This window comes from Balaenoptera musculus, chromosome 19 (assembly GCF_009873245.2).
Source record: "Balaenoptera musculus isolate JJ_BM4_2016_0621 chromosome 19, mBalMus1.pri.v3, whole genome shotgun sequence".
Taxonomy (NCBI): Eukaryota; Metazoa; Chordata; class Mammalia; order Artiodactyla; family Balaenopteridae; genus Balaenoptera; species Balaenoptera musculus.
This window is the reverse complement of record NC_045803.1, coordinates 17,299,468-17,312,146: the sequence shown is the minus strand read 5'-3', so window position 1 is coordinate 17,312,146 and position 12,679 is coordinate 17,299,468. Positions and strand designations below refer to the sequence as shown.

Genomic DNA, 12,679 nt, shown 5'->3' with positions numbered 1-12,679 from the left:
AGCAAATATTTGTTGAATGAATAATCAAAAATGGAAATATACACTTGACGCCAATCAAGGTTGAAGCAAGACCTCACAAACTAACAGCCATGGGCTGAATTCAGCCTGCAGATATGTCTTATTTGGCTGGCACTGTGTTTGAAAACTTTTTTGAGCCAACATTCATAAATTGGATAGTTTCACTCAAACATCTCAGTCTCTAGAATCACATGGAACTTTCAGAAGTACCAGGCCCATCAACCTGGGGTAAGAACCCCTACATTGCAGCAGCCCCCCAAGGCCTTTTCCCTGACTTATGTTTTCTGCTTGGCTCATGGGGGCCACTCAGTTAGCAATGTTGGTGTCTCAGTTAAGGATTCCCTAAAAGCAAATATGAAAATAGAACATATCAATGAGGAGATAGAAGATCCTGTAAAGAACAACCAGATGGAAATGTTAGGACTAAAAGATACAATAACCAAAGTAAAAGGCTCACTGGGTGGACTGAACAGCAGAATGGCTATGACAGAGGAAGAAGTCCATGAACTTGAAGACAGATCAGTAAATATACCCCAACCTGAACAGCAGAAAAGATTGGAGGAAAATTAACCAAGTCTCAGGGACCTGTGAGACAACAGCAGCTCTAAATTCATGTCTTTGTAGTCCCAGGAGAGGGGAGGGAATGTGGGGCTGAAAAAATATTTGAAGAATATTTTCTCGGGAAGCAGAGGTAAGAGACAGTGAGGCAGGGCAGGGGGTAAGCTGATTAAAGGTGCCCTAATGAGCTGGTTGTAGCTGTGCACACTGGGATCACTGGGGACCCTCCTAGAGAAGGTGTGGAATGTGCCTCTGAGTTGTACCATCAAGGGCTGGGGAAGCTGGATGTCTACCTTCCCACTCCCACCCTTCATGAGTACAGATTTCTCCTGGGAGCACTGACGGCCTGGCTATCAGCCTGCCCCACACCTGGCTCAGCAGGCTTCTGAGAGGAGTTAGGAAGTCACTGGTGCCTTCAGGAGCCATCCATGTGACAGCTGAAGCTTCGGGGGACTTCATGGTGGGCTGGGGGATATGGCTGGGTGTTATCAGTTGCCTATCGCTGCATAAAAAATTGCCATACATTTAGTAGCTTAAACAGCACACATTTACGATCCCCTAGTTTCTGTGGGTCAGGAGTCCAGACGTGGCTTGGCTGAGTCCTCTACCAGGGTTTACAAGGCTGCAGTCAAGGTGTTGGTCAGGCTGTGTTCTCATCTGGAGGCTCAACTGGAGAAGAATCTGCTTCCAAACTCATTCGAGTTGTTGGCAGAATTCATTCCCTTGCGACTGTGTGATAGAGGCTGTCACCCTCAAAGGGTGAACACCTGCATCTCCCAGAGGCTGCCCACAGCTCCCTGCCAAGTGGGCTTCCTCCACACAGCCGCCTACTTCATCAAGCCAGCAAGCCTCTCCTGCTCTAGTTGGCTGAGACAGAGTCTTAGGTAATGTAACCTAATCAAAGGAGCAACACCCAACACCTTTATAATATTCCACTGGTTAGAAGCAAGTCACAGGTGCCATCTACACGGAAGGTGTGGGTAGTCACACAAAGGCACGGACACCAGGAGTTGGGAGTCACTGGGGTCACCTTAGGGTCTGCCCTCCACAGTAGGGCACTGACAGCCTTGTTGTGGGTTGGGTGACCTTCAGTGCTGTGCAGACAGGCCTGGGCATGGACCCATGCTTGGCTCTGGCTGTTCCATTTCCAGCTGCTACACAATGGGCTGCTGTGGATACAGGGCCCTGGGGGTTTCCTGGGAGCAGGTCTGGGGGCCGCCCAGAGGTCTTCTTTCACTCTCCCATTGCTGGCCCCTTCCCAACTTCACTATGTGACCTCAGGCAGCTTGCTTGAGCCTTCTGTGCCTTAGTGTTCTCAGCTACAAAAAGAAGTTCATAGTAACCCCAGCCTCATGGGTGCCTGTGAGGACATAACGTTTGCAAAGGGTGTGCGTTCTGACCATGCCAGGAGGTCCCCAAATGTTTGCTATTATTGTCATTATTCTCTGCTTCTGCTTCCCAATGGACCCCCTTTAGTTCTCCATGAACATTTCCCCTTTCTGCAGGAATCTTTGCATCTCTGGGCACCACGTGAAGCCTTAGGTGTTTTGGCAATGGTGTCTTGGATGTGAGGGGTGAGCGCCCTCTCCTCAGGGGCAGAAGTTCTGGAAGTTTCAGATCTGCCTTGTTGTTGCTTCACAATGGAATAGCAGGGCCATGAATTTTACAAGGCATTAATATTTTATTTCTGACACTTGCACCCTGCTAAATAGTGTATAACATTTTTGGGAACAGCTGGGACTGGTGATTCCCACAGGTCAGCTGGGCCAGGCCTGGTGCCTTGTCCCAGTGGAGGGGCCTGTCTCCCCTTTCTGGGGTGTCCGAGGGAGCTCTCTCCACTGCAAGAGCCAGGAAGGGTGATGCGTGTCTGCTGCCCGGGCCACCACTCTGGTGGCACCTCTAACTTGGGGAGCTATGGCGAGGCCTGGAGGCCCTAGGCACCACTGAGGCAAGGTGGGAGCAAGGGATGGGCAAGGAAAGGCAGCAGTTCAGTGCAGATCTGGGGGGGCTGAGGGTGACCCACTCCCACCCCCCGTCCCCGCCCTCTTCCTTGGGAGAGTGGTGAGTGAGGTGGCTACAATTTACACACCCAGGGACTCGTCCCCAAAATGGCCTCATTGCACCCCTCCCTTCCTCCCGGAGCACGAGGCTTGAGCCAGGCAACCTGGGTTTGAACTGGCGCCCCGCCCCCCACCCAATGACTAGACAGGTAGTCTAGCCTCAGTTTCCTCATCTGTGGCATGGGGATTGCGAGTGAGTTAACAGAGCAGGACCTGGACCAGGGAGAGGTCAGTCACCCTTGGCTGTGGCCCCGGGTCTGTTTTGGTCCACACACGTTCAGAGTGGGAGGTGTGGGTGGGCCCAGGGCGGGAGCTATGGGAGGACAAGTAAGGCGATGAAGGCGCAGGAGGCCAGGTCTCCTGGGCCCCGAGGGCTCGCTTTATTTCACCAGCAACACCTGGTTTCTCTTCCTGCCCCGGGAAGGGTGGAAGAGTTTGAGCAGCGCCCCAAGCAGGCCCAGGGCTGTGCCCACTAGCAGCATCAGCCTCAGCCCCTTGAGGACGGAGTCAGCCTTTCCTTTCTGGGCCTCCTCTACCTCCGGCTGTTGTCCAAAGTCTTCTGTGCTCAGAGACGTCGGTATATCCAGATCGGACTTGGGGGTGAATTGAGCTGAGAGCTCCTGCTGCACGAAGCACTTATAAGTGGCTGGCTGGAAGACCTGCAGCCGACTGCCGCCGTTGGAGGTGTCCAGCACAGAGCTGACAGCCTGGCCCGAGAGCTGGTCCTTCCAGGTCAGGGAGATGTTGTCGGCTTCCCAGATGATGGGCCTGCAAAGGAGGGCAAGGTCAGCTGCAGCGCCCCAGAGAGGAAGGGGGGACCGATGTCTGAAAGGAGGTGGAGACGGCAGCACCCTTCTCCCTTCTCCCTGGGAACAGTAAACAGAGCACCCCCTCCAAGGAGAGAGACCCAGCAGTGAGTAAGGGGAGGATGGGGGCTGGATGGCTGGGAGCTCTCAGAGCCCTGCTCCTTACTGCCCTGGCCACTTGGCCAAATGCCTCTGTAGCTCTTTGAGCCTCTATCTGAAGGCTCAAAGAAACCTGGGGGTGCCATGACTGCCACAACCTCAGAGGGTTCTTTGGAGGAATTAGCAAGGACACTCCCTAATTGATGCATGCCCCCCTTTACCTGCCTGGCCCCATTTCCTCTGCTCTCCCGCATTCACTCTGCCCCAGCCACACCTCCTAGAGGTTCCTCTGACATGCTGGACACAGCCCTGCCTCAGGGCCTTTGCCCTGGCCGTTCCCTCGGCCTGAAACGCTCTCCCTCAGGGCACAGGACTCTCTCACCTTCTCTCAGTCTTGGCTGATAGCACCTTCTCAGAGACACTTTCCCTGACCTCCTTATTTAAAACTTTCACCTCCCTCACTCCCATTCCCCCTCCTTTATCACCATCTAAACTATTGTGTGTTTCCTTCTAACTTTGTTCAGGTTGCTGGCAGAATTCAGTTCCTTGCGGTTGTAGGGTTGTAGGATACAGGTCTCCGTTTCTTTGCTGGTTGTCAGTTGAGGATGCTGTCAACTCCTCCAGACCACCAGCAGCCGTTCCTCTGAGTTGTATTTAATTTGCTAAATTTTATTGAGTTTTTCCAACAATGTTCATAAGTGAAATTGGTTTATAATTTTCTTGTGGCAATTATAAAGAAGTTTATACTTAACATACAGATACTTAGTACAGATATTTATATGATGGTGATAAATGATTATTACAATAAAATATTTTTTTCTACCAAAAATAAAATAAAATATAATATAATATAATAACTGTGTTTCATTCATGTAATTGGTTTATCTCTCCATGAGAGCGGGTATCTTTTTTTTTTTTTTTTTTTTTCATCTTTATTGGAGTATAATTGTTTTACAATGGTGTGTTAGTTTCTGTGAGCAGGTATCTTTTTCAGTTTTGTTCTTCATGGCATCTCCGGTACCTAGAACAGTGCTTGGCTTGTAAATGCTCGGGGAACAATGTGATAAGTGAATACATGAATCAGGCATATAACACACCGATTGTGGCTGGGAAACAGAGGGGACTGTCAACAGACAATACTGACAAGGCCAGTGATCATAAAAGCAATAGTAACACCTATTAGAGTGTGGAACCCCGTGTCAGACACTGTCGTAAGTGTCTTTACAGGCATTTTTCCCCCTTAGAGATCACAATGACCCCAAGAAGCCAGGGCCAGCAAGACCTCTGTACTCCCCAAATTCATATCCTAACCAGAACCTCAGAAGGTGACCTTATTTGGAAATAGGGTTGTTGCAGATGTAATTAGTTCAAATGAGGCCAGATTGGAGTCAGGTGGGCCCTAAATCCAATATGATCTGTATCCATATAAGAAAAGGAGAAGAGACACAGAGACACAGACACACGGGGAGAACGCCAGGTGGTGACAGAGGCAGAGGCTGGAGTGATGCTGTTACAAGTCAAGGCAGGCCAAGAATTGCCGGCCACCACCAGAAACTAGGAAGAGGCAAGGAGGGATTCTACCCAGCATCTCAGAGGGTACAGGGCCCTGCGGACAATTTGATCAGACTTCTAGGCTGCAGAACTGTAAGAGAAGAAATTTCTGTTGGTTTAAGCCACCTGAGTTGTGGTACTTTGTTACGGCGGCCGTAGGAAACTAATACAACCCTTATTCTACAGATGGGGAAACTGAGGCCCAGAGAGAAGCCACAGGCTCAAAGTCACACAGCAGGAAAGTGGCAGGGCTAGGACGGGAACCCAGGCCTGGCTGAATCCAGAGCCCGAGGCAGAAACCTCACGTGAAATTCTACTCCCCTCGCCTCCCTAGAGACCTGGCAATTCCTGAAGCCTCACTGACCTCTCTTCTTAAGTTCCCTGTGATGGGCACTTGGGTGCTCCTTATCTGGCAAAGACACAGAGTAGGTGTCCCGGTCTAGTTGGGAGGAGGGTTCACGTACGTGCACATTCCTGCATTTCTGAATTGTGGGCTTGTTTAAGGAAGCAGGTGTTACTTTTATACTTTGAGGAGGAGGAAGAAAGGAGAAAGGGAGACAAAAAGATAGAGAGAGAAAAAGAGAAGAATAGAAGTGACAGCTGGGATGAGCAAGGGAAAGAAAACCAGATGGAGGCAGTGAGGCCAGACTCCACAGAGCCTGTGGCTGCAGAGGCCCCAAGAGGTTGCTCTGGCTCCCCGGTTGCAAGGAAGAGGCTGCCACTGGCAAGCGGGGAAGGAGGGCAACAGGGTCCCCATGGCCAAGTATGTGAGCTGTGGGGTCTGCGCTGCCCCCTCCCGCCACGGATTCCCCCAGGCAAGGACTGCACCCTTCTGAGCTGCAGTTTCCCCATCTATAAATGGGCCTCCTTGGAGTTTATTAAGAGAGTTTGCCCAGGAACCAGCCCATGGGGAAAGCGCAGCACTGTGAGTGGCTGTAGTTCTTATTACTGGGGTAGGCGCAGGTGGGCTGGGGAAAACGAGAGGACGGGGAGATTTCCCAGGGGCTCCAGGCAGGTAGACAAGAACATGAATGGGAGCGCCAGGGCACAGGTCTTGATGGGCATCCCTGGGGCACCGTCCTCTCCTCCCGGGCTTGCTGACCTTGCCAGATGAGTCTGAGGCCTCAGAGTCTCACAGCTTCCCGGGCTACCCCCGGCACAGCCCCATCATTTGCCTGGGCTTCTCCCATCCAAGCCCTGACTGCCCTGGGCCGTCTCCCCACCTGGGCTGGGGGGCTTCCTAAGGGCCAGGCCTGCAGCTGTCTGACGACTGCCGTGTCCATAGCACCACCCAGCACAGGGCTGGACACGGAGTCAGCTGAGCACTCCCTCTGTGTTAGCTGTCCTCGTTCTACCTGTGTGTGACTCAGTGGGCACCAGGAGATTCTTGCCAAAGGAATATCTAAAGAAGCCAGTGGAGAGAGCCTGCGGGGCTGACCCACGTAGAACCCCTCCCTCTCTGCACAGATTAACCCACAAAGGCTCCCAGATGGGGAGAGCCTGGCAAGGGGCCAAGGGCAGGGCTGGTACTCGCTTCCATCACCTGTAGATAGATCCTAAGGGGCAGGTGAGCCATGCAGATCCCAACTTCTCACTGAGCTTGAAGTTGTCAAAAGTGACGTATTCCGTATTTGATGACGTGCACTGGACGTGGCAGGCTTCTACCTGCATCTCAGGCCGCGTGCGGCTGGACCACAGATTCACATCTCCCAGATAGAGCCAGCAGGGCATGGGCGTTTCCAGGGGCTCCTCGATGTAGCAGTACCCCAGGCGTTTGCGCTCACCTGGCTCCCCACAGCGGTTACAGCCCTGCCAGGGCTCCCAGTGGGTGAAGATGAGCTCCTTGCCACCCAGACTCAGGCTCTCATTCTGCAGGGGCTCTTGGCCCAGGTCTTTGTGTGTGATGTGTATGGTTTCAATATCCTGGAAGTCAATTTCGTACTGTACCACTTTCTTGCCATCCTTGTCCTGGCAGTTGTAGAAGCCTGTCTGCAAGGGCAATGGATTTCTAATGAGAAGGCTGCCATCGGGCATTGTTTCCATGTTGGAGTTAGTGAAGGGGTTGCTGGTCCAGGGGGTCTTGACTGGCAGGAAGAAGAATTGCCACTGTGCCCCAGAGGCATTGCAGTGCAGGAAGATGTCATTGTTTGAGAGCAGGGCCAGTTGGCAATGCCGATTAGGACAACTGATGGAAAAGTGGGACCTCAGCAGCGGGGCAGCAAAGCTGAGCAGCAGCCAAAGGGTGGGCAGCATGGTGTGCTGGGACTGTGGCAGTGGGCTGGGCACCACCCTGGACTTTGTGAGGTCATCCATGAAACTCAGGTCTCAGCCCTGGGCAGCAGGATGAACTGTAGTCCACCCCCATGGGATGTGAGGTCACAATTCCCACATTTGTTCTGTGACAAGTGAACAATCTTATTTCATCTCTATGACAAGCCTTCCACTCTGCTTGGTCAGCAGGACACCTAATTTGTCTATTCAGGGTTTTCTCTACCATCCCCCTACTTTGGTGTTAAAGTGTCACATGTGAACATTCAACACGTTTTTTCTGAACACCTACTATGTTCTGAGCACACTTCTTAGTACTAGGGATGGAGAGGTGAATAAAACTTCTCTGGTTCCCTTCTGACATCCTGTCCTTCCCCACCCAACTGCTCCAGCCATGCTGGCCTCCCTGCAGTCCCCTGAACATATCAGGCAAGTAAAGAGCTCCTGCCTCAGGACTTTTGCACACGCTGGTCCTCCCACAGATATCTGCATGACTCAATTCATTTAAACAAACAAATATTTTTCTCAGTTGCCCACTTCCCAAACCCTTTCCTAAACTTCTTCTCAGTTCTCAAATTAAAAATAATTATGGGACTTCCCTGGTGGCACAGTGGATAAGACTCCATGCTCCCAATGCAGGGGGCCCAGGTTTGATCCCTGGTCAGGAACTAGATCCCACATGCATGCCACAACTAAGAGTTCACATGCCACAACTAAGGAGCCCACATGCTGCAACTAAGGAGCCCACAGGCCACAACTAAGGAGCTGGCGAATTGCAACTAAGGAGCCCTCCTGCTGCAACTAAGACCTGGTACAACCAAATAAATAAATCAATATTAAAAAATAATTATTTTGCAGGCTTGACCTGCCATTGTTCACTCATTTCACAAATGTTTACTGAATGCCTACTATGTGCTGGTTAGTATTCTAATCAAAGCAGTGAACAGTTTAGACAAAGCCTCTGCCCTTCTTGAGCTTACCTTCTAGTGGAAGAGACAGATAATAAACAAATATATAATACATAATGTCAGATACAGTAGATTCTCATTATTCATGGAAGTATGTTCTATAAAGTCGCTGAATTACAAGATAATGAAACAGTGGTCGTAGGAGAAATACAAAGTTAGGGTCCTATAAGCCTTTGGTCACAGTATTTTTATCAGCTGATCAACACATAACCTTGTTTTATGTATGTTTTTATTTAAAGACACACTATATACTGTTGATCCATTAACATTGAAGTTGTAGCCAACAGCCCTGTAACTCATGCCTGAACAAAGCTAATCTAACGCACGCATTTACTTCATAAGGCACTTAGGAACATTTCAGCACCATGCTTGGGAGCCATTTTAAACAGCAAAATCACCAATAGAAAGCACAAAAATGCAAGAAACATGGCACTAAATAGACCACGAAAAGGATACTTGCTAACACAGTATGGGAGCTAAAACAAGAAGGCAGAGGGTCTCCTTGTTTGGCCTCAGCTGGGAGTGCGCATCGTTAGGTGACTCAATTTTCTCACCACTCTGTGCATGTCTGCAAATGACTATGAGAGCACTGTGGGTATTGGCTTGGGGGTTACAAATAAATTTTAGTGAGTAGGTGAATTCACAAGTGTGGAATCCTTGAATAATGAGGATCAAATGTAATAATTGTTAAAGAGAAAAATAGAGCAGGGAAATGAGGATGGAAAGTAAAATGTTGGTGTGTGGGGATGGGTTATTTTAGAGGGGATGAGCAGGCCTGTGTGAACACTCTCTGAGGAGGGGAACTTTCACAAACACCTAAGTGAGGTGAGATAAAGAGCCATGTGGGTATTTAAAGGAAGGATATTTCCAGGAGAGGGCTGGACCCTGACATGGCTGCCTGATTAGTATATGTAAAGAGTGTGGAGGCCAGAGTGACTAAGGAGGAAAGGACAAGGGGGAGAGTGCTGAGTGGGTGAGGTTGGAGGCTCATCTAGGTCTTTGCTAAGATATCCTGCCTTCCTCTACCTGGCTTCTAATGGCTGGGAGCTCTCTTGGTCATGCCCCTACCTCATGTGGGAATTTTACAGGCTGTGTTTGGCATAAGCTGTATGCTTACGTTATCTTGCTGCCACCCTCACCCCGAGAGTGGGTCACACATCCCTTCTGCTCTCAGGTCTACAAAACCATCTAGAGTTTTTGTCTGCTTCCCAGAACTTTATAAAGACCCTCTGTCTGAGACATATTAACATTTATACCCCTTTTGCTTCCCCCCATCTCTCTCCCTCTCTGTCTCTCTCCTCAGCCCAGGGAATCTTTTCTAAACAAGTAAACAGGGCTATGGGGACACTGTGAGAAAGCTCACTTCCAACTTTCACTTTACCTAGGTGAGAAGTCACACTAGCTGGAGCCAGTCTGAATAAATATTTTAATTGGCCTCCCTAAGGTGTTTTTAGAATATTTAAATCTGTGACCAACATGTAAAATCCAAGACATTTCACATGAGACTCCAAATTCCCTGCTGTTCTTTAAATAATATGCGTGAGATTTCTGCTCACTGCTACATTTGAGTAGCTTATATCAGACTACCCTTTTGCTAATAACAAGTGTAGACTTTAAGATAAAGTCTACACTTAGATTAGTATGTCTAAGAGAGGACAAGATGAGGATTTTGAATCTATATAGAAGAATCAAATGGAAACACTAGAATAAAAATATAAAATTTGTGAAATTAAGGATTCACTAGGTGGGGTAACAATCTTTTGGACACAATAGAAGAGAGGAAATGAAATATGGGTTCATAGAGAATATCTATACTGAAGCATGCTAAGGAAAACAATAGGAAAATACACAAAAGAGTGTTAAGAGACATGGGACATGGTGAAAAAGTCTAACACTTACGTAAATGGAGATTCAGAAGAAAAGGAGAGACAGGAACATAAGTAATACTTGAAGAGATACTGAATGAAAATATTCCAAAACTGATGAAAGACATCAAGGCACAAATTCAAGAAGGTCTTCAAACTCCACACAGGATAGATAGATAGATAGATAGATAGATAGATATCAAAAGCAAAACAAGACAAAAAAAAAAATACCACACCTAGGCAATTTATAGGAAAACACTGCAGAAGACAAAAGAGGAAATTTAAAAAATGGCCAGAGGAGAAAAAGATACACTACTTTCAAAGCAACAATCATAACACTCTACATTGACTTTTAAACAGACATAATGAAAGTTAGAAAGACAATGGAATAACATCTTCAAAACACTAAAAGAAAATGACTACCATCTGGAATTCTATGTATAGAATTCTATATACCACAATGAAAATATTCTTCAAAGATGGAGGTAAAAAATAAAGATACTTTCAGATGAAAGCTGAGAGAATTCACCACAGCAGAGCACATTAAAGGTAATACTAAGGAGAATTCTCTAGCCAGCAGGAAAATGATCCCAAATGGATGCAAGGTAATACAGGAATGCAAAGCACCAGAAGAATAAATATGTGGTTAAAACTAAATTAATATTCAGAGTGTTTTAAAATAATGTCTTGTGGGGTTTAAAATATATGTAAAATAAAAATACCTGATAACAAGAGTACAACAAATGGAAGGGGAGTAAATGGAGCTAAAAGGTTGTAAGGTCTCTGTATTGTCTAGGAAATGGTACAAGTACAAATTTATATTAGATTGTAGTAAGTGAGAATTAATGTAAGCTCTAGAGTAAATGATAAAAGAATGCATATCTAATAAGTTAATAGAGGAGAAAATGGAATGACAATTTAAAAAAATACTTGGTGAATTCAAAAGCAAGAAAAGGCCAAATAACTAAAGAAGAGACAGAACAAGTAGAAAACAAATAGGAAGATGGTAGATTTAAACCCAACTAAATCAGTAATTACATTAAAAGTAAATGAACCAAATACTCCAATTAAAAGACAAAGATTTTCAGACTTAATACCAAAACAAAAATCTAAATATATATTACTTAAAAGAGATTCACCTTAAATAAAAGAATATAGAAAAGTTGAAAGTAAAAACATGGGAAAATGTCATGCAAACATTAGCTAAAAGAAAACTGGTGTAGTAGTTATACCAATAACAAAAGTAGATATAAGGGTCAAAGTATTAATAGAGACTTGCAGGAGACATTTTATAAAATGTCAATCCAACTGGAAGATACAATGACATCCTAAGTTTGTATGAACCTAAAAGTATATAAAGCAAAACCTGATAGTGCTAAATGTTGAGATAGACGAATCCACAATTAAACATGCAAACAAAAATTTAGGAGAGATATAGAAGATTTGAACCATATGATATAAACTTGACCTAATTCATATATATGGAACTCTGCACTTAACTTCAGAACATACATTCTTTTCACATTCATATGAAATATTTTCCAAAATTGACCATATTCTAGGCCATAAAACAAGTCTCAATAAACGTTAAAGGAATAGAATCACATTTTTTGGTCAGTGGAATTAAGCTAGACACAAATGACAAAAAGACAACAAAGAACGTCCCCAGATATCTGAAAACTATACAATGAAATGTCTAAATAACTAATAGATCAAAAGAGAAATCACAATTGAAAACAGAAAGTATTTTTAACTGACCAAAGATGAAAGTATAACTTATAAAAACTTGCAGGATGCAGGTAAGTTGTGCTTAGGGGGAAATTTACAGCCTAAATACATACTCTGGAGAAAAAAGGATAAAACTTGGAGATCTAAGCAAGCATCTCAAATACCAGAAATCTACTGATAGAAAACAAAAGTGCAATAAAGAAAATCAACAAGCCAAAAGTTGGTTCTTTAAAAAGATGAATGAGATTTATAAAGCCCTAGCAAGAATGATCAAGGGGAAAAAAACCAGAAAGAAGCCCTAAATAACTAATAACAGTAACAATAAAAAGGAGACATTACTACAGAAATTACTGGCATAAAAAGATAATAAGAGGATATTGCAAAATAGTTTTGGTCAAAACTGCTGAAAATTTAGATTAAATGGGTAAATTCATTGAAAACCTCAACAATGCTGGCACAAGAAAAAACTGAACCATTCTATATTTACTATTAAAGGCATTGAGTCTGTAATTTAAAACTTATGCACAAGCCCCCTCCAATCCCAGGGAGATTTACCAGTGTATTTTTCCAGATATTTTTTAACAATTAAGAAATGGCATAAATCTTTCAAAATCTTTCCAGAAATAAAAAAGGATGGAACACTTCCAAACTTTGATGAGGTCTGAATCACCTTGATACCAAAAACTTATAAGGACATTACAACAAAGGAAAATATCAGGCCATTTTTTCATGAACGTGAACACAATATCCTAAGCAAA

The 12,679-nt window shown here is 45.8% G+C and overlaps 1 protein-coding gene across 1 annotated transcript; it reads right to left on the bottom strand.

The window, feature by feature from the left end:
* Positions 1-3,016: 3,016 nt before the first annotated feature.
* Positions 3,017-7,345, bottom strand: LOC118884861 (protein FAM187B-like). Its single transcript, XM_036832976.1, has 2 exons — positions 6,636-7,345; positions 3,017-3,404 (listed from the first exon to the last, which is right to left on the bottom strand). Exons 1-2 carry the CDS (start codon positions 7,343-7,345, stop codon positions 3,017-3,019), a joined length of 1,098 nt encoding a protein of 365 aa, XP_036688871.1.
* Between the last annotated feature and the right edge of the window lie 5,334 nt (positions 7,346-12,679).